Source organism: Cupressus sempervirens, chromosome 10, assembly GCF_028749045.1.
Source record: "Cupressus sempervirens isolate cs-2001-9-10 chromosome 10, ASM2874904v1, whole genome shotgun sequence".
Taxonomy (NCBI): Eukaryota; Viridiplantae; Streptophyta; class Pinopsida; order Cupressales; family Cupressaceae; genus Cupressus; species Cupressus sempervirens.
Window position 1 is genome coordinate 167,267,759 of NC_143127.1, and position 23,062 is coordinate 167,290,820.

Here is a 23,062-nt window from a genome sequence, read left to right on the forward strand (position 1 = left end):
GCAAATAGATCCACTTCCTCTATTATCTTTCTTGCCCAAAGTGGCCACTTTGGATTATTGTCAAGATTTTCTTCTTGAATCTCAGGAAGGGTCTCATATTCATTTGTAGTCTCTTCTAGGTATTCCCTTTGAATCTCGGGAGTGGGAACCTCTTCTATGGTTTTAGGTGTGTCATAAATCTCAATAACATTTAAACCTTTTAATCTTTTGAAGGCAATGTCTTCTTCAAATGACATTTCTACTGAGTTCTATTTGTTTTTGTCCAAGTATGTATACTTTGTAACCCTTTGCAGTTTCGCTATAACCAATAAGGATTCATTTCCTTCCAATAGGTTCTAATTTTGTTCTTTTCTCTTTAGATACATGGATGTAAACAAGGCATCCAAATATCCTCAAATGACTAATGTATGGTTTTTCACCTGAAAAGACTTCTTCAAGAGTTTTGTTGTCCAAATGTGAGTGAGGACATTTGTTTTGAATTTAGAATGTTGTATTAGATGCTTCAACCCAAAATGACATGCTCAAATTTTGATCATATATCATGGCCCTGTTAATGTTTTGTAGTTCAGTTCTGATAAACTCTAGTGAAGATATGTATATATATTTGATATATATGAGATATACATAAATATATATACATATATATTTTATAATTATTTATATATTAGAGAAAGAGATAATATATAATTTGTATATATAATTATAATGGTTACTATCATGAATAGACATATTCCTAAAGAGACATGTCTATTCATAACTCTTTCTTCATATAAACATATTGATAGCTGCATTTGAAAAACACATACCAGACATAATGGCAGTGCTTAGTACATTTGCAGCGGTCCGAAAAAACTAACATGCCCTAGTAGCTTCTACAATAGTTCAATTTCTCCTCTCAGTAACCCCATTCTGTTGAAGGTTGTAGGGAGCTGTGAACTCCCTACTAATCCTAGCATTTTTACAAAATTCTTTAAATATTTCAAAAGTGTATTCTTTTCCATTATCTGTTCTTAGAATTTTGATTTTCTTTCCTAAGGAGTTTTCAGTGATAGCTTTGAATTCTTTAAACTTTCTAAGAAACTCATCAAATTCCTTGCATTTAAGCAAGTATATCCATATCTTCCTAGAGAAGTCATCAACAACTATCACATTGTACAAAAATCCTCCTAAGGATGGTATTGAAATGGGTTCACATAAGTTAGAGTGTATTAATTCTAACACATCTTTAGTTTTACTCAAACTATTAGGAAATGAATTTTTGGTGTTTTTCCCCAAGACACAACCTTTACAAGATTCATTATGAAATTGACTTAATTTAAGTAGTCCAATTACAAACTTCCCCATAGAGGTTAGGGCACGAAAGTTTATATGACCTAATCTTCAATGCTAGATTTCATTTGAATCTAAAGTCTCATGAATAAGAGCTTGGTTTGATTTAGTGCAAAGTTCATGTAATAGTCCTTGTCTCATACCTATAGTTTGAGCCTTCTTTATAGTTGAATTCTTTGCCCATGCTAGTACTTTACCTTCCATCAATGTAACTCTATATCCATCATCTTCAAGGGCTAATATAGATATTAGGTTTCTTTTAATACCTGGTACATATAGTACTCCAAAGAGTTGAATAGAGTTCCTTGATTTTAGTTTGATAGTGCAGGTCCCAATCCCTTTCACAGAATGTGCAGAATCATCCCCAATTGTAACTTCTTCATCTATTTCTATTTGCATGCTTTCTAGGTTGTCTCAATATCTTGTGATGTGCCTTGAAGATCCACTATCGAATATCCAAGTGTTGGATTTGTTTGACACTTGACTAGACAATGCTAAGTAGAAGGCACACTTCTCAGGATCTTGATCTTCGTTTGACATATCAGTCTTGGCAAATGAGGCTTGAAGTTTTGATCGATCAGAGCAATTTAGTGCATAATGTCCATATTGATCACATCTGAAACATTGGATTTTACACAGGTCTTTCTTCTATTTGGAAGATCCCTTTCCATGAAAATTCCTTTTCCTTTTAAGGTTCTTCTTCTTACCCTTCTTATGAGAGTTGGTGTTAAGAACATGAATGTCTTCATCTATGGGCTTTTGTTTTCCTTTAGTCATTTGTCTCGACTCTTCTTGAAGTCAGATCTTAATCGATCCAATTTTGGAAGTTTAGATCTTGCACTTATACCCTATACAAATGGTTCCCATGAATTTGGTAGTCCTCCTAATGCTATTAGGGATAACTCTTGATTGTCAATTTCGTATCCAACAGATGACAATTGATCCCTTAATTCAGTGATTCTCGTGAAGAATGCATTTACTAATTCTCCTTTATTCATACTTTATGATTCATTTGTCGTTCCAATATTGTTTGCTACAAATGCATTTTTGAGGGCTTTGAACATGTGATATGTTGTTTCATGTTTTGCTACTATAGGTACTATATGATCTCAAATTGCATCCACCATAATTTTCATGGCCTTCTCATTGTTCTCAATCCATCGAGTTTTCTCTGAATAATCTTTTGGTTCTTCCTGTTCTTCTTTCACAAAAGATTCTAACTTGTTCTCTTTTAGCATCATTGTTATTCAAAGTTTCCAAGATGTGAAGTTGTCAACATTTGCATGATGGTCTTCAAATCTTATCAATTTTGACATTTTAGAAGAAGACTATTAGACTATGATTCAAGATGTGAATCTGAATTCTCAAACTTAATATGATCTTTCCTTGACGAGGCTTTAATACCATGTAAAGTTATACTAAGTTTTTCAAATTTCGGAATATGTTTGCAATTTCAATATAATGCTGGCTAATGAACGATTTTATTTGCAGGTTCAAACTTTAATGGCAATGGATCTAATTTACTTCAGAATCTACGTATTTACCCTACAGTAATATAATAAATATATTCTTCAAATTGTGATGTTTATGTTCCATCAGATATGCTTTGCATTAATAGATTTTGATGCCTAGCAAGATCGGGCAGATCGAATATATATATGTCAAGGAAGGGTGTGAGAGTGAATGGGCATGTCTCTGAATGGAGACATGACCATTCACTCTCATACTCGTTCAGTGTTTGACTATGATACCCATTCAATGTTTATTTAGACATAACAAAAGTCTAATCATATATCAACGACCATAATGGCGTCGATTCTATCACAGCTCGATAATGATAATTATGCAGATCGATATTCATCTAAAGTTCAAATAAGGATCAGAATATATCTCGATCATTACTGAGATACAATCTCAAATGAAATTTATATATATGAACATCAGTTTTCATACAATTGATCATCATATGCAGAAAACGATTCAATTTGGATTATATGTCTGTATATATATCAATATGTAAATTATATTGGTATGTATCTATGTTACCCGGGGACGTGTTTTCGGCAAAAATTGACCCCATCCCCACGTCCCCCCGTCCCAGAAACTCGGAAACTTCCGGAAACCTTTCCCTTGGCTGTCCCATAAAATTAATGTTTCGGTTTTGATAATTTGTTTGATTTCTGCTCTCATGTGAACTCTAAAGTTAAATTATTTAACACAAACATTATATTTTAAGGTTCTATAATTTATATAAGCATGCGTTATTCATGTTTTTATATGAATATTCAAAATTTCCCTACTTTTTATATAGCTGTTCCCACTGCCGTCCCCTGCTCCAAGAAAAAAAAATCCGTCCCGAAAACCTGTTTCCCTGTCCCCACATCCCCCCGTCCCGAAAACCTGGGGTAACATAGGTATATATATACATATGTATATATTCTCATATCATCAATCGCATATATTTTCTAACCGAAGCTACATACTTTAACAATTTTCAACCATTCCTCGAAAAATTTAAACATTTCAAAGGCTTATGACTTTTCCTTTAGAAATGTTACCCAAGTCATTCTAGAGTGATCAACTACAAACAACATGAAATACTTTTCATCTTTCAAACCTTTAGTTCTAGTTGGTACGCATAGATCAATATGAATTAATTCAAGAGGTTGCAAACTTGAATATTCCTTAGGTTTAAAACTATTACAATAATAGATAAAGTCGTCTATTATTAGTTAATGGTTATCTGTTGTAAATATCTATTAAGCTTTAGTTTGCTTTCGTTTTTTGCTTTCTCTAGATAGAATGTTTCTATTCTTTATAATCGTTTCCTAAGGAAACATCGTCTCATTCTTTTGTATAAATTGACCTTTCAGTCTCTGTTAATATCAAGCAAGTATTTTACCAATTACCTCGTAATATGGTATCAGAGCTAAAACTTTTTTCTTTTTTTTTAATTATAATTTCTTCGTGAAATTATTTGTTTAAATTTTTTCAAAATTATTTCTGTCCACTTTCTCTCAAACCTGCCTAGGGTTTTCGGCCTGGAGAAATTCCCAAACTCAGGTCTGCAAATCGCATAGATTAATGGTCGTTTTTTACCACTCGTGACTACCCTTTGCAACACGCAATTTTTTTGGGGGCCGAACTCCTTTGCAAATCACAATTTAATCTACGTTTTTTCTTGGTCAGTCTACGTTTTGCATGGTCGGCCTGTGTCTGCACTTCGAAGGCGTCATCTAATCTTGAAAATCCGACTGCAACCACCATGCGTTTTTGCTTGCAAACCCACAATGTTTTGGAGCTCTGATGTCCATAGGTTAATGGTCTTTTTTTGTCCGTTCACGTGACCTCCAGGCGTCGTTTTTCTGAGTTTCTCTGCATTTTTCCTCCTCCATCCTACTGTGACCTCGTTGGTCGACTATAAAACCACCTTTTTTTTATAAAATCGACCTTCAAAGCCGACGGCTAGGGTTTTTTCCCGAAACTCTACTTTTTAGGTCTAGAAATTTTTTTGTTTGCTGATTCTTGGTGGGTTTTTCGAGAGCTCAACTAGGTTGTCCGTTTTTTCTGGGTCCCTTGATTTTCGAGCCAACGAATCCAAAAAATGATAACATATTCCTTTTGGGATTTTCGAGCTCTCTTCTAGGTCACTCTCTGATTCGTTTGGGTCTTCATTATTTTGGCCTCGAAGAGCATGCCTTCACAGATTCTCATAGTTTTCATTGAAAAACATGCCATGGCATCTCTGACAAATATTCTACTCGAGCATAACTCCAAATTCAATGGTCGCAATTATGGAACCTGGAAGCAATGCATCATCGCAATTTTCCAATATCAGAACACTGATCAACTTGCTCTAGGTGATATGAAGCGTCCAACTTCTTCAGGTCCTAATCAAGATACATGGGATCTGCATAATCGAGGGGCATTAATGCTTCTCAAATTATCCATGGCTGATGATTAGCTTTCTCAAATTCCATCCGGCAAGACAGTTGTCAAAATCTAGACACATCTCAAAGGTCTTCATGAGACTTATGACAAAAGCACAGCCTTCTTTTTGAAAAACACTCTATTTTCTATTGTCAAGGATGAGCGCACCTCACTCCAGGCACACCTGAATCGGATTCAAGAAATTCATGATCAGTTACTTGCCATCGGTTGCAAGATGGAGGAAGAGGATATTGTGGTTATCACTCTTTGGAGTTTACCAAAATCCTATGAGCATTTTATTGAGACTCTCAACATCACATCTTCTAGTGTTGATTTGAAGTTCACTGATCTCTGCACACTGTTGCTTCAGCAAAACCAGTGGAAACAACAATTTGGTGGCAGCTCCAATTCCACCTCCATAGAGCAAGCCTTTGCTAGGAAATCCTTTCAGAAGGATAAGGGCAAGTTTCAGCAGCCATCTCAACAAAAGTCTTCTGCTCCAGCATTAGATGGTTGCAAAAAGAACAACATTTAATGCAACTAATTGCCACAAGTTTGGACACAAAGTTTGAATGTCGGAAATGCTTAGCTGCACAATCTAAGCAATCAAGTTCACAGCCCAAAGCGAACAATGCAGAGCACACTGAGCAGGCAGAATCTGCCTTTTACGCCTTCATGGCTAAAAGACCTGAAGATCATGTGAAGTCATCTGCCTGGTACATTGATTCAGGTGCCTCTCGTCATTTCACTCACCACCGAGACTGGTTTACAGACTACCAGCCTTATTTAGACTCTGCTATTTTTGGTGGCAGAGAAGAGTACACGTTTGTCGGTAAAGGAAACATTCAAATTCAATCTATTGGGAGGAATCTCATATTCCTTGATGTGTACTACGTTCCAGGGATGGAACTAAATCTACTCTTAGTCAGTCAGCTGCTGCAACATTCTCCACACTTGGCAGTCACCTTTAGTTCACATCAGTGCACCATCACTAATCGGGCAACTAAGTCTACTGTTGCAGTAGGTCTTGAGGATCATCGTCTTTTCAGACTTACTGATTCTGGTGATTCTCAGGACTTAGCTATGGCTGCTCGGCGATCTTCTGTCAGCACACTTTGGCATCAGTGATATGGGCACTTAAATGTGCATTATCTCTCACAACTTGCTCGGGATGAGCTTGTTCTTGGATTGCCAGAGATTTAGACTCAACAGCTTGGAGTTTGTGACACATGCCAAGCTAGGAAGCAACATCACACACCTTTCACCAGTGGCGATTCATGGCGAGCTCCTCAGGTACTTCAGCTTATTCATGCCGATATCTGCGGCCTTATGGCCACTCCTTCTATTCTTGGGTCCAGGTATTTTCTCTTGTTTGTTGATGATTTCAGTAGAAAAATGTGGGTGTATTTCCTTAAAAAGAAATCAAATGCATTTCCTGAATTTCAGAAGTTTAAACCCTTAGTTGAAAAAGAGTTTGAGAAATCTATTATTACTCTTAGAGCAGAGAATGGGGGGAATTTTGTTCTAATACTTTCTCCAACTTCTTGGATACGCATGGCATCAAACACCAGTTAACCACACCCCACACGCCACAACAGAACAGTGTAGTTGAACGTCGGAACAGGACAATCACCGAGATGGCTCGTTCCATGCTCGAACACAGACATGTTCCAAAGCAGTTTTGGGTAGAAGAAGTTAACACTACAGTTTATCTGTTGAACTGGTCACCCACAGTGGCAATCAAAGGTAAGACTCCAAAAGAGACCTATTCAAGTCGCAAGCCCAAAATCAGTCACCTGAAGGTTTTTGGCTCTCTTCCTTTTGTTTGGTCCCTGATGCTTCATGCACCAAGTTGGATGCCAAGAGTCAGAAACTCATGCTAGCTGGATATAGCAATTTTCACAAAGCCTACCGCCTAATCGATGTTGAGACATCTCATCTCATATACAATCGTGATGTAGTCTTTGATGAGCAGCGAGAACCATTCATGCATTTTTCTCCTATTCCTGATCCAGTAGACCAGCCTATGATGGCTCATGATTTGGGAGTTCGACTTCCATTAGGTCCACCTGATGGGAGGGCTCCAGTAGCTCCTGCAGCTCCAGTTATTCCAATGATACCTGTACAGACACCTCCAACCTCTCCTGCGGGATCACCTCGCTTTGTAGATGCTTCACCTGAGTTTGATCCTAATTCTTGTGATGAGAATCCTACTGCTCAAGCATCTCCTAGTACTACTGTTGGTCATTCTCCTATCCAACCTAAGTGGTGGGCTAAGACACTTGCTGATCTTCGTGATGATGAGCTCATTGATAGGAGAATTGCTCGGAAAAAGAGCAAAACTACAGATATTGTTAACTTTGCTCTCATGGCCAACATTCACAATGTGTTTGAACCTCAAACATATTCCGAGGCTATAGGGATTCCAAAGTGGGAACAAACCATGACATTAGAACGCCAGAGCCTGTTGAAGAACAACACCTGGGTCCTTTCTGATCTTGCACCAGGGAAGAAACCGATTGGCTGCAAATGGGTCTACAAAATCAAATACAAATCGGATGGTACTTTGGATAAGTACAAAGCTCGTTTAGTGGCGAAGGGCTTTTCTCAACGTCAGGGCATTGATTATGAGGAGACCTTTGATCCTACTACAAAGATGAGCACCATCAAATTAGTCCTAGCCATGGCAGCACAGCTTGGCTGGAAGGTCCATCAGATGGACGTCAAGAGTGCTTTCTTGAATGGTGATCTCCATGAAGAGGTCTACATGACGCAGGCTCCTAGTTTCAAGGTTGTTGGTAAAGATCATCAGGTTCTCAGATTGGTAAAAGCTCTTTATGGCTTGAAGCAGGCCCCTTGGGCATGGTACATCAAGATTGATAAGTACCTCAGTGATCAAGGCTTCAAGAGGAGTTCTTTAGACTCAAATTTGTACATAAAGACTACTAACAGTGACATAATCCTTCTGGTTATTTATGTGGATGATCTGATCATCACAGGCAGTTCGGCATCTTTGATTCAGGGAATCAAACAAAATTTATGCCAATCTTTTGATATGACTAACTTCGGGCTCATGCATTATTGCCTAGGTGTTGAAATTTGGCAACAGTCTTCTAGTATATTCATTTCTCAATCCAAATATGCTAGGGCCCTGGTAGACAAATTCTGAATGCAGGATTGCAAACCTGCATCTACACCTATGGAGAAAGGTCTCAAGTTATCAGCGAAGTCTGATTCTCCTTCCGTTGATGATATTACATACAAGCAACTAGTAGGCAGCCTCATCTACCTCTCTACTACTAGGCCTGATATCAGCTTCGCAATCAACTATATTTCACGCTTTATGACAGCTCCTAAGGCTGATCATTGGATGGCAGCAAAGCACGTGCTTCGTTATGTGAAGGGCACTTCAGATTATGGAATTTTGTAGTCTCAAAGTTCTAATCCTAAACTCAGTGGGTTCACAAATTCAAATTGGGCAAAGTCTGTTGATGATAAAATGTCAACATCTGGATATGTGTTCAGTTTGGGATCCAATACAGTCACATTGACCAGTAAGAAGCAGCAGGCAGTTTCTCTCTCTTCTACAAAGGCTGAATACAGAGGGACTATTAAGGCAGGATGTGAAGTTGTTTGGTTTCATCGGATGCTTGGGGATATGCAGATGTCACCAGTAGGACCGACTACTCTGTTTGTTGATAACGAAGACGTTATCAAGTTAGCACAAAATCTAGTCTTCCATGAATGAACCACACATGTGGATGTTCACTGTCATTACATACGACAACTAGTTGAAGACAGGACTATAGATTTGCAGTATGTTCCTACCACAGATCAGACTGCAAGCATTCTCACCAAGCCTCTTGGTCCTGATAAGCTTGTCAAATTCAAAGGACAGCTTGGTGTGTTAGATAGATTAACCATTAAGGGAGGGTATTACAATAATAGATAAAGTCGTCTATTATTAGTTAATGGTTATCTCTTGTAAATATCTATTAAGCTTTAGTTTGCTTTCGTTTTTTGCTTTCTCTAGAATAGAATGTTTTTATTCTTTATGATCGTTTCCTAAGGAAACATCATCTCATTCTTTTGTATAAATTGACCTTTCGGTCTCTGTTAATATCAAGCAAGTATTTTACCAATTACCTTGTAATAAAAACTTACCTTAGACTATTTCCCTTGTTGGCATTCCTTGCAATGTTTTTTGGCTTTATAAGTTTGGGCATGTGTCTAACTGAGTTTAGCAAACTGATTTTTACAAGATCGTCAAAATTGACATAACCTAGTCTCCTATGCCATAACCAACTCTCATCAATTTGACTCAATTAACAATTTCTGCTTTTTACCTCTCTTAAATCATTAACATCACTGTTAGTACGTTTACCCTCTGCAATTACTTCTCAAGACTTAGTCTTTCTAATATTACAACATTGATTATTGAAGTTTACTGAATATCCATAATCACACAGCTGACTAACACTCAACAAATTATACTTCAATCCATCAACAAACCAAACATTGTTTACCTCTAACATATCATTTATGTTCAAAGAACCTTTACCTCAAATTGGTACTGTAGATTTGTCACCAAACATTACTAGGCCACACTTCCAATCTACAAACGTAGTAAACTTGCTTTTGTCTCCAGTCATATGGTTTGAAAATCCACTTTCAACTCTTTTGTAGCATGCAATGTTTTAACAACAAGAGATTTGTACACCTTTTTCCTCCAAACTTTTATCTATTTCTTATCAGTCAACCGGTTTCTTGAATCAGTATTATTCAAACAACAATTATTTGCAGTGTGTCCTAGATTTTGAGATTTAAAGCAAACCAAATTAAAATTGTTTAAGACACCAAAAGGTTTGGACTTACAAAGCTGATCTTTCATCTTGGCACAACCCTGCAATTCACTGCTTTATGATCAAAACAATTACAGAAGTTACAATAGCCATAAAATGAATATGTTCTTCTAGGAAACCATCTCTTGACTTCAAAATTCATTTTGTTTAGCGTATTATTTGAACTTCAGCTTTCTCAAAACCTACTTCAATTTTGATACTACTATCACGTTGTTGGGCCTACATTTCACTAAGCATTTTAGAGCTTTTTACAAACATTATTTGCTTATCAAGTATAAAGTTAAGTTTCTTAATTTTGTTTCTTAGACCAACAACTTCACTTTCTAACTTGGAGCAACTGTCGGTTTTAAAAGTGAGTTCAGAATTTACCACATCTAATTTCTTCTTACTTTCTTCAAGTTTGATTTTAAAATTTGAGATAATTTCTATTTTGGCTTCAATATCTTTTGAAAGTTCATTACCTGATATCATTTTCTTCAAGCGATTGATTTCTTCCAAAGCACATACTAATTATGCCTAAAGATCAATCTCATCTTTTGGATTGTTGCCTGATTCACCATTGCTAGAATCTGTTGAACAAGGTTCATTGTCTTTTATGCATTGGTCTTTTGTGTTTTTATTTCCATTCTGTGTATAAACCTCTATTTTGACATCAATGACACTGCCAACAAACCATACTTATAAAGAAAGAAATCAAGAGAGCCCACTGACACATAATCCAAAGTTTTTCCGTCCACTACATGAAAACTCTTAATAAGCCTGTGTTGCTATCATTAACACATTTATATCTGCGATATAAGTTTAAACAAATCCTAGTCTCCCTCCATAGAATATTCATATATGCATTTTTTCCACTCGCTTCATCTTCAGTTAGAAGTTACAAAGAAAATTGGAAAAAAAAATCTGTGAAAAAACTACAAAAATTCAAAGGTTGCAAAAATGAAATAAGATACTTATATACAAATCAAAAAAATTAAAATAAAAAATCATATTAAATTGCAGACTTTAAAATTCTTAAAATAAAAAATTAATGTGAAGACAGCCATAAAAATTAGTTGTCATACAAGAAGACTTACTCTTTATAGGCCTACCGGCATATACGTAAACTCTTTTATTTGCTGTGAAAATAATTCATGTGGAGACTGCATTGGCATTTAAAACACACATAATAAAAGTACAGAAAAATGTATGTAAATACCCTCCTAGCTCTCACTATTCATAAGAGATGCATAATTCAGTTTCTGTGCATCTAGGGGCTCTACAAACTTCACCAATCAATCCGAATGGTCTAAAAACATACAAAATGACTATTTGATCAAAACCTTACAAACTGACCACTTGTTCACCCTAAAAGAATAATTAATGCTAGAATTACACCTTTAAAACATCAATGAATATTGAAATCTTGAAATTGAATAAATACTGCGCAGACACTAATTTCTTCAGTCTACTTCACTATCTTTTCTAATAGCTAGCAACAAGAGCATTCAACTGTCATATAACTTCAAAGTCTACTGCAACAATAAAATTCATAAATGAACATCTCAACAAAAGATTTTTACAAGGTGGATTTTAAGATGAATGGCATCTCCTCTCATCTAAAAACCACAATAGTTGTGTCTCGCCAGTCCCAACTCCAAAACCTTCTTTCCTTGCAAGCACTAGCAAAAAAGTAATAAACTTTACATTTTAAATCCTATGGAATGATTTAAAAACTTTGAAGTTCTAGAAATGAACTAAAGTAGAATAAAGAACTTCAGAAAATTGGAACAAAAAATCAAGAAAATAGCACCCGCCTCTCAAATCCTGCTACAAATTAACTTCGAAATGATAAATAACCACTTCAAGGCAACTGAAAAGTGATCAAATTGAAGTTATCATTACAATGCAGAGCGAAGTAAGAATAGAGAAGTGAGAAAAGTGTGAAGCCCATGAGTTATAGCCAATTACCTAGTGTGTTTTGAAACTATGTTTTGGCCATTTTTTTTTAAACTTGATTTGGATCAGAATGTTTTTGAAACACACTGTGCCTAAACACTGGGAATATGCATATTTGATAAATGTCAATATTAGAAAAAACACTCTAGTGTAGATATTTGCCCATAACATCCAATTGATCATTTTTTTTAAATAAAAAGATAATAATAAAAAAGTGAAAAATCAGAGGAAAACCCATGAAAATAAGACTCCATTGTTGATGACTCAGATGTCCAAAGAATAAGAGATAAATGTTCCTGTAATGTGTAGCTTAACATGTGAGCAGTTGAAATTCTTTTTATGCTTAGTCCATACCCTGTTTTCTTGAGGGTCATCAGAAATACCTAGCGCAGTACTCTTTCTTGACTTACTGTCCATTAGTGTCTTAGCAATAAAATGCAATCTAAGCCTAAAACATAGGCATAGATCATTAACTTTCTTACTAGTTAAATAAACTTCATGAAATTTCCAGTCCATAATGATATCAAGATTTCGCTTCTGGATTTGACAATGCATGTTTTGTGTTGCCAATGTTTCTTACAAGTTGCATCTAACTATAATAATTAAAAAAATATTGGTTAAGAAACATAAATGTTGGTTAGTATAAAATATTTCAAATAGAATTAACATGATAAAGCTAGATCCATAGGCTAGTCTTGTTTTTTATTTTACCCTCTGAACAGTGTTAATAAATTTCACTTACCAAATTGTGTTAAACATAATATGGTAATGTATAAAAAGAAGTATACAGATGTACTCTTTTCATAACATAAAATAATCAGAATTTTGTATAAAATAGAAATGAACTTTTATTCATGCTTACGTTGTCAACAAATCCAGCTATTTCTGGCATTCAAAAAATATCAAGAACTAAAAAATTTTAATGTAATTATAACTCTTTAAGAATATTAAATATCAGGCAAGGAAAGTACCTCCATTTCTTTGAGCTTCTGCTATTACATGAAGAGCAAGGGTTGTTTTTCCTGATCCCTCAGGCCCATATATTTCAATCATTCGACCCTGGAAAATGATTCAGTTAATTGTACTATCTTCAACTGTAAGAAATCAAATTATTTAATAATTTCATAAGCTCAATATCAACAACAATATAACAATGTACCAAAATAATAAAGAGAGGGGTATGTGTTGCCCTCCAACAAAAATTGTTCATACTCTAAGGTAATTCATCAGCTAAGTTCCCTTCTAAAATTATACAATAGATAGTTTGATATGAAGGACACAATATTACATCCAATGTTGCATTTTCAACCTTCTTTCAATTTTCACATGCACCAATTCACAAAAAGGATCGCTCTCAATTTAGTTGTCTTATCTACATAACAAAATGAAAAAACACACAATAACAATATTACTCACATCTTAAAGCACCCCAAAGCACAAATCACCGAAGGAAGTTATGAAGTTACATGAGCAAGGATTTCAAACAATAGGATCTCCAAAAAGACTATACAAACTATACAAGTGTCATATAGAATACTCATCTTGCTATAAAGAATTCTTGAGATGCGAGACACTCTACAATAATGATGGTTGGTGTATGGGTTAGTGGACACAAGCGAGTTCTGCTCACAGTAAGAGTGCAGGAAACAGATCATTGATGACAGCTGGTGGTCCAATGTGAGATAAGAAATTGATAATGTTGGTAACTTATGGAGTGTTTTGTTTTTCAAATTTTAAATTTTGAAAGTTTTTAACTTTCACTATTTGTCATCAAGTCTTCTTAATTTTGGAAAATGTTGTTTGCAAATATATGTTCTCTATCATCCCACCCATTGTGTGGGTGCGAAGAAAGGGTTTATGAAAGCCCTTCAAAAGATTTTCAACAATGAGGAGTCAGAGCAGTGGGTTACTTCTGTTAAGTTTTGAGGATCGTTTTTTGCAAATGTAATAACATTTCCATCTTGATTGGTGTGTTCCAAATGCAGATTTGAAAACTTATAAATATGAGAGGAGGAGACATGTCTCATGAAGAAACATGTCTATACGGTTAATCATCATTAGATAATAATAAATATATTAACAACAATATAAATAACCATATATGCATATTATATATATTATATATAAAATATATAATATATATAATATAATATGGATTATAATATAATATATTTAAATATAAGAATATTTGTCTAAATGATGATTTATCATCAACAATGAATCTAATAATCACATCAATCTAACTGAAGCTACAAAACTTAACACTCCCTCTTAGCTAGGAAGGATTGTTATAGAACACATTATGCTCTCAAGTATATGAAGAAGAGATATCATCTCGGTATAATATTCTTGGATTGGCATATTTAAAGATATCAACATATATTCATCAACTTAGATGTTATCTCTCAATATAATCCAAAGTATGATTCAACAAGAAATATTAATCATATGATATTCATCATACTTATATTATTTTGATATGTGTGCTGGCATCAAATCCTTGATACCTACCAAAATAATATGTTTTATCTTAGTAGGATATGAGTTATCTGATTTTCGGCACTCCGGGACAATAACTTAATGTAGTTTATCAGATAACAAGAAATCACAATGTCATGGTCTCTATCATGATTCATGAAAAGTATCATGATCTCCAGCACTTTGGGACAACAACTTAATGAAGTTTGATCATGATACATTCGTTATCATGACTTTCGGCACTCCAAGAAAACTAATTAATGAAGTCTGTCATGACAACAAGTCAAACTATTGATAAGATCGTCACCTTACAATAGCTATGTTGGAGTTTCAAAACTACCAAGCAACAAAGTACCTGATACCAGGATCCTGAGGATAATTCTTGGTCTAAGGGTTAGCTACCTCCTATATTCAACTTACGAAATCTTCACATCTGGATACAACATTAACAGAATCACAAGGAGTCTCTACTCTTTAAGCTCTGCAAAGCTTTACGCGCGTGCACGTTAGGGATAAAAGGCTTAATAGTTGATATGGTCTTCACACTTCACTCATCCACTCATATTTTTCTTCATATTTATCCCTTACAGCAGATAATGGCCACAATTCTTCTCAAATTTACAAATAATTCTTGGTTACAGCAGCTAACTATAACACACAGAGATTAATTGCAAACAAGTGTTGACCAACAATTAAATTCTTCATACATGAAAGTAAAAATTGATTTGATTTTGAAGTTTTGCTTCATGCAACTCCATGATTTCTTCAACATGCAACTGAATAAATGATCAGTGCCTTATCCATTGGCATTCAGAGTCTACCTAGCAATTTTAACCTAAATAATTGCCTTACAATCAATTATATCAGCAATTAACCCTAAACCCCATTCTTATGAATATCCTTCTTATATAACCGAAAACCCTATCAATTTAATGAAGCATTTACTTAATTCATTGAATTAAAAGCAATAGCAAATTGATATACAACCTATCCTAATTGCATTAAATTGCATAAACCTTGCTCATACAATCTCAATATAACTAGCACATAACAATGGAGACAGAATTTAGAGAAAAAGATATGACAGAATACTCTTGTATAAATTCTCCTTGAAAATCATACAGTACTGATGTAAAATCATAATAACTCAAGACAAGACAAGGTGATCCTTCAATGTTCAATGTATTCTCAAATTTGTAGAGATGGATACATCACAAAGTTAACACTAAGACTACTAGATCAAATGCAAGACTAGCATAATACTAAAATCACATAAAATTCGGACCTCAACTCCACATCGTGGAAATCCTTTTACAGAAAGGATTGCAACAAGCTTCAGATGGGAGGACACTTGTCAAAAAACTATTCAAAAGCAAATGCAAAGATATTTCTATTCTGTAAGAATACAAAACATCCTTTGTATTTGGCCAAAATTCTAAGATGCAGTTATAAAATTGGCAAGTGGCATTTGTCAACAGATATCTCTTTAACAAATTCATTTTGTCTTCAGCTCATGTCACCATCCATGCCTTTTCTCTATTCTTTATACCTTTAACTACAATCCTAACTGTATTCTTTAGCTACACTAATCACTGTCACCGGATGGCAAGGCTTTGATGTCTGCAATCAATTCCCATATGGTACTATTTGTATCCACATCCGGCCGTGGCATCTTTGACTACCTCCAATTCATCCAAGCATTTGGTCCACTTGACATTTGTTATGGCTTTAACCTTAGCAGTTACTTTGGACATTTTTGCCTCTATCTTATAAAGCATATGAACCATATCATAAACTGCAGTAGGACTTGCTTCATTATTGCAAAAGGACAAAAACCTAGGATGATCAAGCATGTTTTCAAAAGAAGATGACCACTCTACCCAGTCTTTCAATTTACCTTTGCTATCCAAGACTGCAGGTATAAAATTAGGTGTACCTGCAGCAATTGTCTTCATCTTGTTTTGGATTAGTTCATCTTGCCACCAAAGAAACCATTCAAGTCTTTCACCTTATGGATAACTTTTCTAGTATTCACAATGGTTACCTTTGGCAAGTCTTTTTTCTAAGGTAGCAAAGGGACTAAACTGTCAAAAAATTGCATGTAAGGGCCCCATGTATTAAAAAGTGGAGATAACAGAGCAATAGCCTCTGAAAATCTATATTCTACTCCTTCTAATGCAAGGTAGCTGCTATGCACATTCTGAGAAATTGTCTTCACTACATTGATCTTAGGAATTAGCAAGTTCTTCATTGCTCTAATCTCTACATCCTCGCTTGCTTCTAAATTCCCTTCATCAATATCCATTGCATGGCCTGATGTCTCTCCTATTTCAAGTGCTTGACCTTCTGTCTACACACTTTTGTCATGGAGTTCTGAAGCAGTTCCGACATTTTTCTTTAATGATGCTACTTCCATTTCCAATTTGATAGTCTTCTGTTGCAAGACAAATGTTTTCTTCATTTCCTCTTCATAGCTTCTTCTTGTCTTGAGAAATCTTTCATATGTTTTTTCCAGCTAAGCTTGAAGAGTACATGTCTTGTTTTTGCTCATCAGTGCTACTGAAATATGCATCCCATACAAATAATCATTGGAGGTGGACTGTACATGCCAAAAAATAGCATTCCCCCTAGGGGATTCCTTGATTTCCATAAGGGTAGGTTTATCATGCTCTAGAGCTAAACTCCAAATTGCCATTGTTTGAGCATCTATGTTGAAACCTAACCCTCTCAGTTCTCCATACTGATTTTCATCTTCAAATGAAATTGTTCTTTTCTGTCTCCTCATTTGATCTAGCAAAAAGGATGAGCTAAGATCCCATCCTAGGAAAACAATCGTGCCACTTCTTGTTATCAAGTCTCTGGCCTCTTCAACAGTGAGGGTTATACTGGCAAGATCATATTCTTGTAGTTTTTTCACAAGTCCAGCAACTACTTCTTCTGAATCTCCTGGCTTCATTTGCAGGGCAAGTTCATTCTACTTTATCTTGAATAAAAAGCTCTTAAACTCCTTAGATTTTATAAAACTATCATCACTCATGAACTCGTGAACTTCAATAATCCTGTCATCTATCATCTAAGCCTCTAGCTGTAATTTCTTTGCTCTCTGCTCATCTTCTGATGCTTGAGATATCAAATACCTTCTTCTTATTTCATCAAAATACTTGCTACCCCTTGGCAGAATTTGGAGGGCTTTTTGTTGGGCTTTCTCTGGCAATTCAACCATCTTTTTCCTTTTGTGTCTTTGTTCTACCCATTCAAAATTCTCAGGGATATCTTCCTCCAGCTGGTCCTCATCATCAGAGACCTCGACCATAAACTCATCATCTGAATAATTAGGGTCAATCTTTTTTCTGATTGCCTCTAGGACCTAAGATACCAACTCATCAAAATTATTCACACATTTGTCCAATTTGGACCAATAATCTTCATCAGGATAAAACCCTTTGAATGATGGATTTTCTTTTTTCATTTCATATTCAAAACTGATAATATCACTATACTTAACCATTCTTTCCCTGCAAATATCCTCATTTAGCCTGTCAGCAATAACATTTTCTTCCCACATAGGCTTTGTGGGAGGCAAATTGTATCCCCTCATATTCTTCAGGACATGTCTAACTACATTGAATGGGTCATAAGTTCTGGCTGGCCCAATTGGCAACTTATAATTTTTCAAGAATGCATTGGTTTCCTCAATAGCATTTTTGCCAATTTCAAAGTCTCCTACCTTAGTGCATCTACACAAAAAGGTTCCCTTCTTGACACCCTTGCCCAAGTATTCTCTATTTAAAGAAATCAATTGCCAAAAGACTTTTGCAAACCCTAGCCTTTCAAGGACATATTTTGGCAAGATATGGGGTGGTTGAGGACATCCAAAGATTCTTATAACAGTATATTCCTCAGACAAGAAAACACTTCCCCAATCATGTGTTAATTGCTTTCCAGCATCAAAGCACATTTTAGGTTTAAGAACCTTTCTAACACTCCTAAGGATTCTTTCAATTAATAATCCTATCATTTTCAAAACTGGATAAACAAAATCATTATAAAAAGCAATGACATTAGAATATGGGTAAAACATTTGCCATACCCTTGTCTATCTTTGTATTGGCAGTCTTTCTCCCCACTCTTGTGTAAATTCAAAGAAACTCTAATCAAATATATCAGCATTCTTGAACAAGATCAGGTGCATGATTAGGGAATAATGATGGAATTTGAAATCCTTCAATTCTACTTTCTGGGCAGCAGTAATCTCTTTATGTATACTATCAATAATATATTCCAAAAAATCATACCCAACATTATGATTTGGGTCTTGGATATTTAAAGCCATGATATAATGTGCTCCTGAAGCATTCATGGTCCCATCTGAACCTAGGGTTTTGTTGATTCCAAACACAGTATTTTGAAAGTATCTTTGGAAGAATTCCAAGGGCATGATCTTTTCAATATCTTTCTTCTTTGGAATGTCTACCACATTCTTCTTTACTAAAGGAATGTGTCCGGTCATATTCCTGCCCATCTAGAAACTCTTATGTTTTTTGAAATTTTCATTCAATTTCTCTATCTCAATCGGCAGTGACATAGGTCCACCCAAGTTGAATGCCTCTATGAATGTTTCTTTATCCAAGGATAGGAAAATGCTTCTATCTCTTCTGTTGAATGACTTATTAACAGGATTGTAGCATTTGATTAATGCTTTCACCAAGTCCAAGTCTACAAACACTTCTGGCATAATCAACTTACCCAAATTCCTTACCCAAGGGTTACATACTGGAACCTCTGCCGCTCTGTTCTTGTAGAAATACCAAAACAATTCATACCCATTTCTATCAAGAACCTCTGCATCTCTACATGATGCATATGGGTCTTTGAAAGCAAGATCATTTGCATTTTGGGCATTGGTGGAACCAGGCAAAACATGTATCCACTCTTCTACAAATGTGTTGGGAACTTTTAGTGCTGTAGCTAGTTCTTCAATTACTGCCTGTGCAATTAGTACTCCTCTCTAAGCCATTTCTGCAAGTAATTCTGCCAACTCTGTATACTGGACGCTAAAATGTTACTGGAAATCACTCTGGAAACTTAAGCAATTATGAAAACAGTAACTAAAATTTCCCCATCTTTCAGACTTTATTTGATTCTGCAAGGAGAGTGTGGCATTAATGGCAATTAAGATCAGCACACATGAAAAACCTATAAATTCTCAAAAAGCTGGCAAAATCTACGCTCTTTCATATCTTCGTACATCCAACTCGTGTTCTTTTTATCTAGCTCAGACGTGGCTGTTAAAACTGCTTTCATGCCTTAAAACTGACAATTGCGATGATACGCAGAACAACTCATTGCTCCTTCGCCACAACTTTTATGTTCTTGATTTTGGTTGCGGCCATGCGACTAGGGTTACCTTTCTAATGTTTCGCACCCTCACATCTTATCTTTCTAATTGTTGAGTTCGATGCCGCAAATGCCCTTATTCGCTCCTTCGCAACTCAATTTTACTTTAAATTCATAACCACCGCAATCTAGTGATGAGCCTTTTACTTAACATTCCGCACTTTCGCAACTATTCATCACTTAACACCTTTTATGCCTGCGATGATGTGTTGCTTTACATTCTTACCTTATCGCCCCTTTGCGACCATTAGACAAGATATGCACTCTAACTGTGCAATGCTGCGCCAAGCATTTTTCTTTGACATTTTCTTTATCTCGCAACATCACAGCTTAATATCTTAAAAGCTTAAAGAACCATGCGAGGGTGCGCAATTTACCTTTTAACTGCAACAATTCCTTTGTTCGCAGCTTCGCATCATTATTTGTTTATCTTTACTCTTGATTGCGAAGATGCGCGCCATTGTTTTAATTGACCGTTATCTTCTTCTCACAGCTTCGCCACTTGAACGTAAATATTACACAAACCCTTGCGAACATGCGATGGTCTTTAACCTTAACAATTTTGAAATTGTCTTCGCTTGCTCGTGGCATTAGCTGGGTAACTGGAGTTAGACCTTGCAATAATACGATGCATTGCATTCGCCATACTTCCCATTGAGTCAATCAATAACTCAAGCGATGGTGCGATAGCATAAATCTTAACTACCGGATATCTTTCGCAACTCCACAACCACCCTTGCCACTTAACCATGCGATCATGCGATTAGCCTTTATGCTGACTGCTTTCCTTTGCTTCGCACTGTCGCCACTTAAAACCTTAACCCAACATGTAACCTCACGAAGATGTGACTAAAAGCTTTCGCTACCTCACTCCACTAACCTGAGGTTGTCTTAACTCAGCTGCAAGGACGCACCTTCATATCTTTTCTTTCTTATTTGCACGGTCACCACTTAAATTGGCCTAAGTTAGAAAAGACCTGCGACCATGTGCTCATTCCCCTTTTTGCTCCTTTGCACATTAAAAACAGATGTTGCTGCTAACAGTGGCGAAGCTGCGTAGAACTTAAAATAGACCTTTCGCCCTTTTGCAACCCTAGAAACAGTTAGTGAGAAAAGCAGGGCGATGTTGCGATCATATAGGTTTCGCAACATTGCGACTTAAACTATATGAAAGGATTATAAGATAAAAGACCAAAAATCATCTTAAACCTTAAGGACATGAAATAAATCAAGAAAATTCGTATATCCCTTACTTTGAACCTATAAACAATTTTGAAAGAGCTTCTACTGGTCAGAAAGATGAAAGATTTTAACCTAGGGTTTTACAAGAAGGTTGACAATTTTTAGAAACCCTAAGTAAGGGAAATGCAACTTTTTATGATTTTCACAGATGTTTAACAAGATTTTGGGCAAGTGGAAAATCAAGCTAACAAGCTACCTTCCAGATATATATCAATGAAAGATCGTCACCTTTCATGACATAATCCACATATGCAAAATAGTGACCACCATGAACCAAGTCAAAGGGTGGAACAAGAGTTTTTACCTCAAATTCTCTCTCACAGAGAAGAATGCATTACAAAGAATTTCACTTCGATCTTTTCCCTTATAGAGAAGAGATCACACTTCAAAATTCTCCCTCTGCACAACAATCCTAGGAAGTCAGATTCTCTAGTTATTCCCTTAAAGCTCTCTTCGCCTAAGGATGCCTCTTGAACTCCCTCTGAAAGTGATACCATTCTTCTTTCTTTCTAGTGATAAGTCGTTATTTCCTCATGATGTACACAGGGGTAGGCCCATCAAAATCATGCATTCATACACATGTATTTTTAGACTCCCTCTGAGTATCAATCTTCTAAGCTCCTACGGTGCCTTTGAAGAAGTGTCAGACTCCCACTTAATGGAAGATTACTCATAATCTCAATCATCAAGAATATTCAATTCAATAACCTCATTGATCATCAGATGACTAATGAAATACTATATCGCAGCTTCTTTTGACATACTATCATAAGATTGAGTTTGCACAATATTTGGAAGCATGTCTAAAGTACCAACCTTCTTTTCTTGCAAGATCATCATCAAATACAAAGGAAAAAATCAAGGAAAATAGCTCATATAGTACATATAGAAATACAAATAAGAGAGAGACTATGAGTATATAAATGTGATACATAAAAATACTTATCTGTACATCAACATTCTTGATACTAATTTCTCCAATGAAGGTCTATATGCATCAAAAAATGCCTCCAATGGGAATGAAACATTGGGTTAAGGTAACTATTCCCCCCCCCCACAATATAAAATTCCCACATTTTTTATTTTTATAGAGTTTTCAATCAATATCAAGTCTAATGAAAGACAATCATCCAAAATGATATCAACCCCTATCTCTATTAGTAACTTCTTTCTTCAACCTGAGTACTAACCTTCTTTCTAGTTTGGTCCTTTCATCCAATGAAGATCCAAACATTCATTAAGCTTATCAATAGAGGCAAATGGGTATGGACATTTCTCTAAACCCATCCACCATGTACCATTTTTTTGATTTAGAGTGTTCATGAATCTATTACTCATACTCAAAGCTTTGGTCATCAAACGGATAACCATTGATGGTTCAAATTCTTTGGTAACCATAACTATACAATTTGGATAGTTTGGCCACTAAAATTGTAATTAATATTATCCATCATATGACAAATTCGTGATATTGGAGCTTTGGTTGACATTGACGTAAGCTTCTTGTCCTTGATCCTTACATCCTTGATAATAATCATAAACTCTTATTTAATTGTCAAGAATGAACAATATGATGAAAGAAAGAAAGTGACTCTTTCATGCTTCGATGTTCATAAAACTTTAGGTCATCTTTTAAGAATCTTCGTTAGAGTTTCTAAAGCATGTTCAATAATTTATTTGTATGCATATCCTTCAATTTATGCACAATACCGATCTCACTTTTAGCATTGTCAACTTGGGCTATCTCTCTTTCAAACTTTCCACTGCACTGACGCATCTGTCTTTGTAAATTCTCCAAATTCACAATGACTGCATATGCCTTTCTAGTCCTTGTTTGTATTATTTGATATAACTGTTATATGATTAGTTGCTTTGAACTCTAAATG

General features: G+C 35.5%; 1 protein-coding gene across 2 annotated transcripts in view; it reads right to left on the reverse strand.

Moving 5' to 3' along the window:
* Positions 1–23,062, reverse strand: part of LOC149533130 (uncharacterized) — a 154,242-nt gene that overhangs the window by 107,762 nt on the left and 23,418 nt on the right. For both annotated transcript variants that reach the window (XM_089805120.1, XM_089805121.1), the window contains one exon: positions 13,031–13,118. In XM_089805120.1, the coding sequence (XP_089661246.1) occupies positions 13,031–13,118 (88 nt within the window). The remainder of the gene's footprint in view (positions 1–13,030; positions 13,119–23,062) is intronic.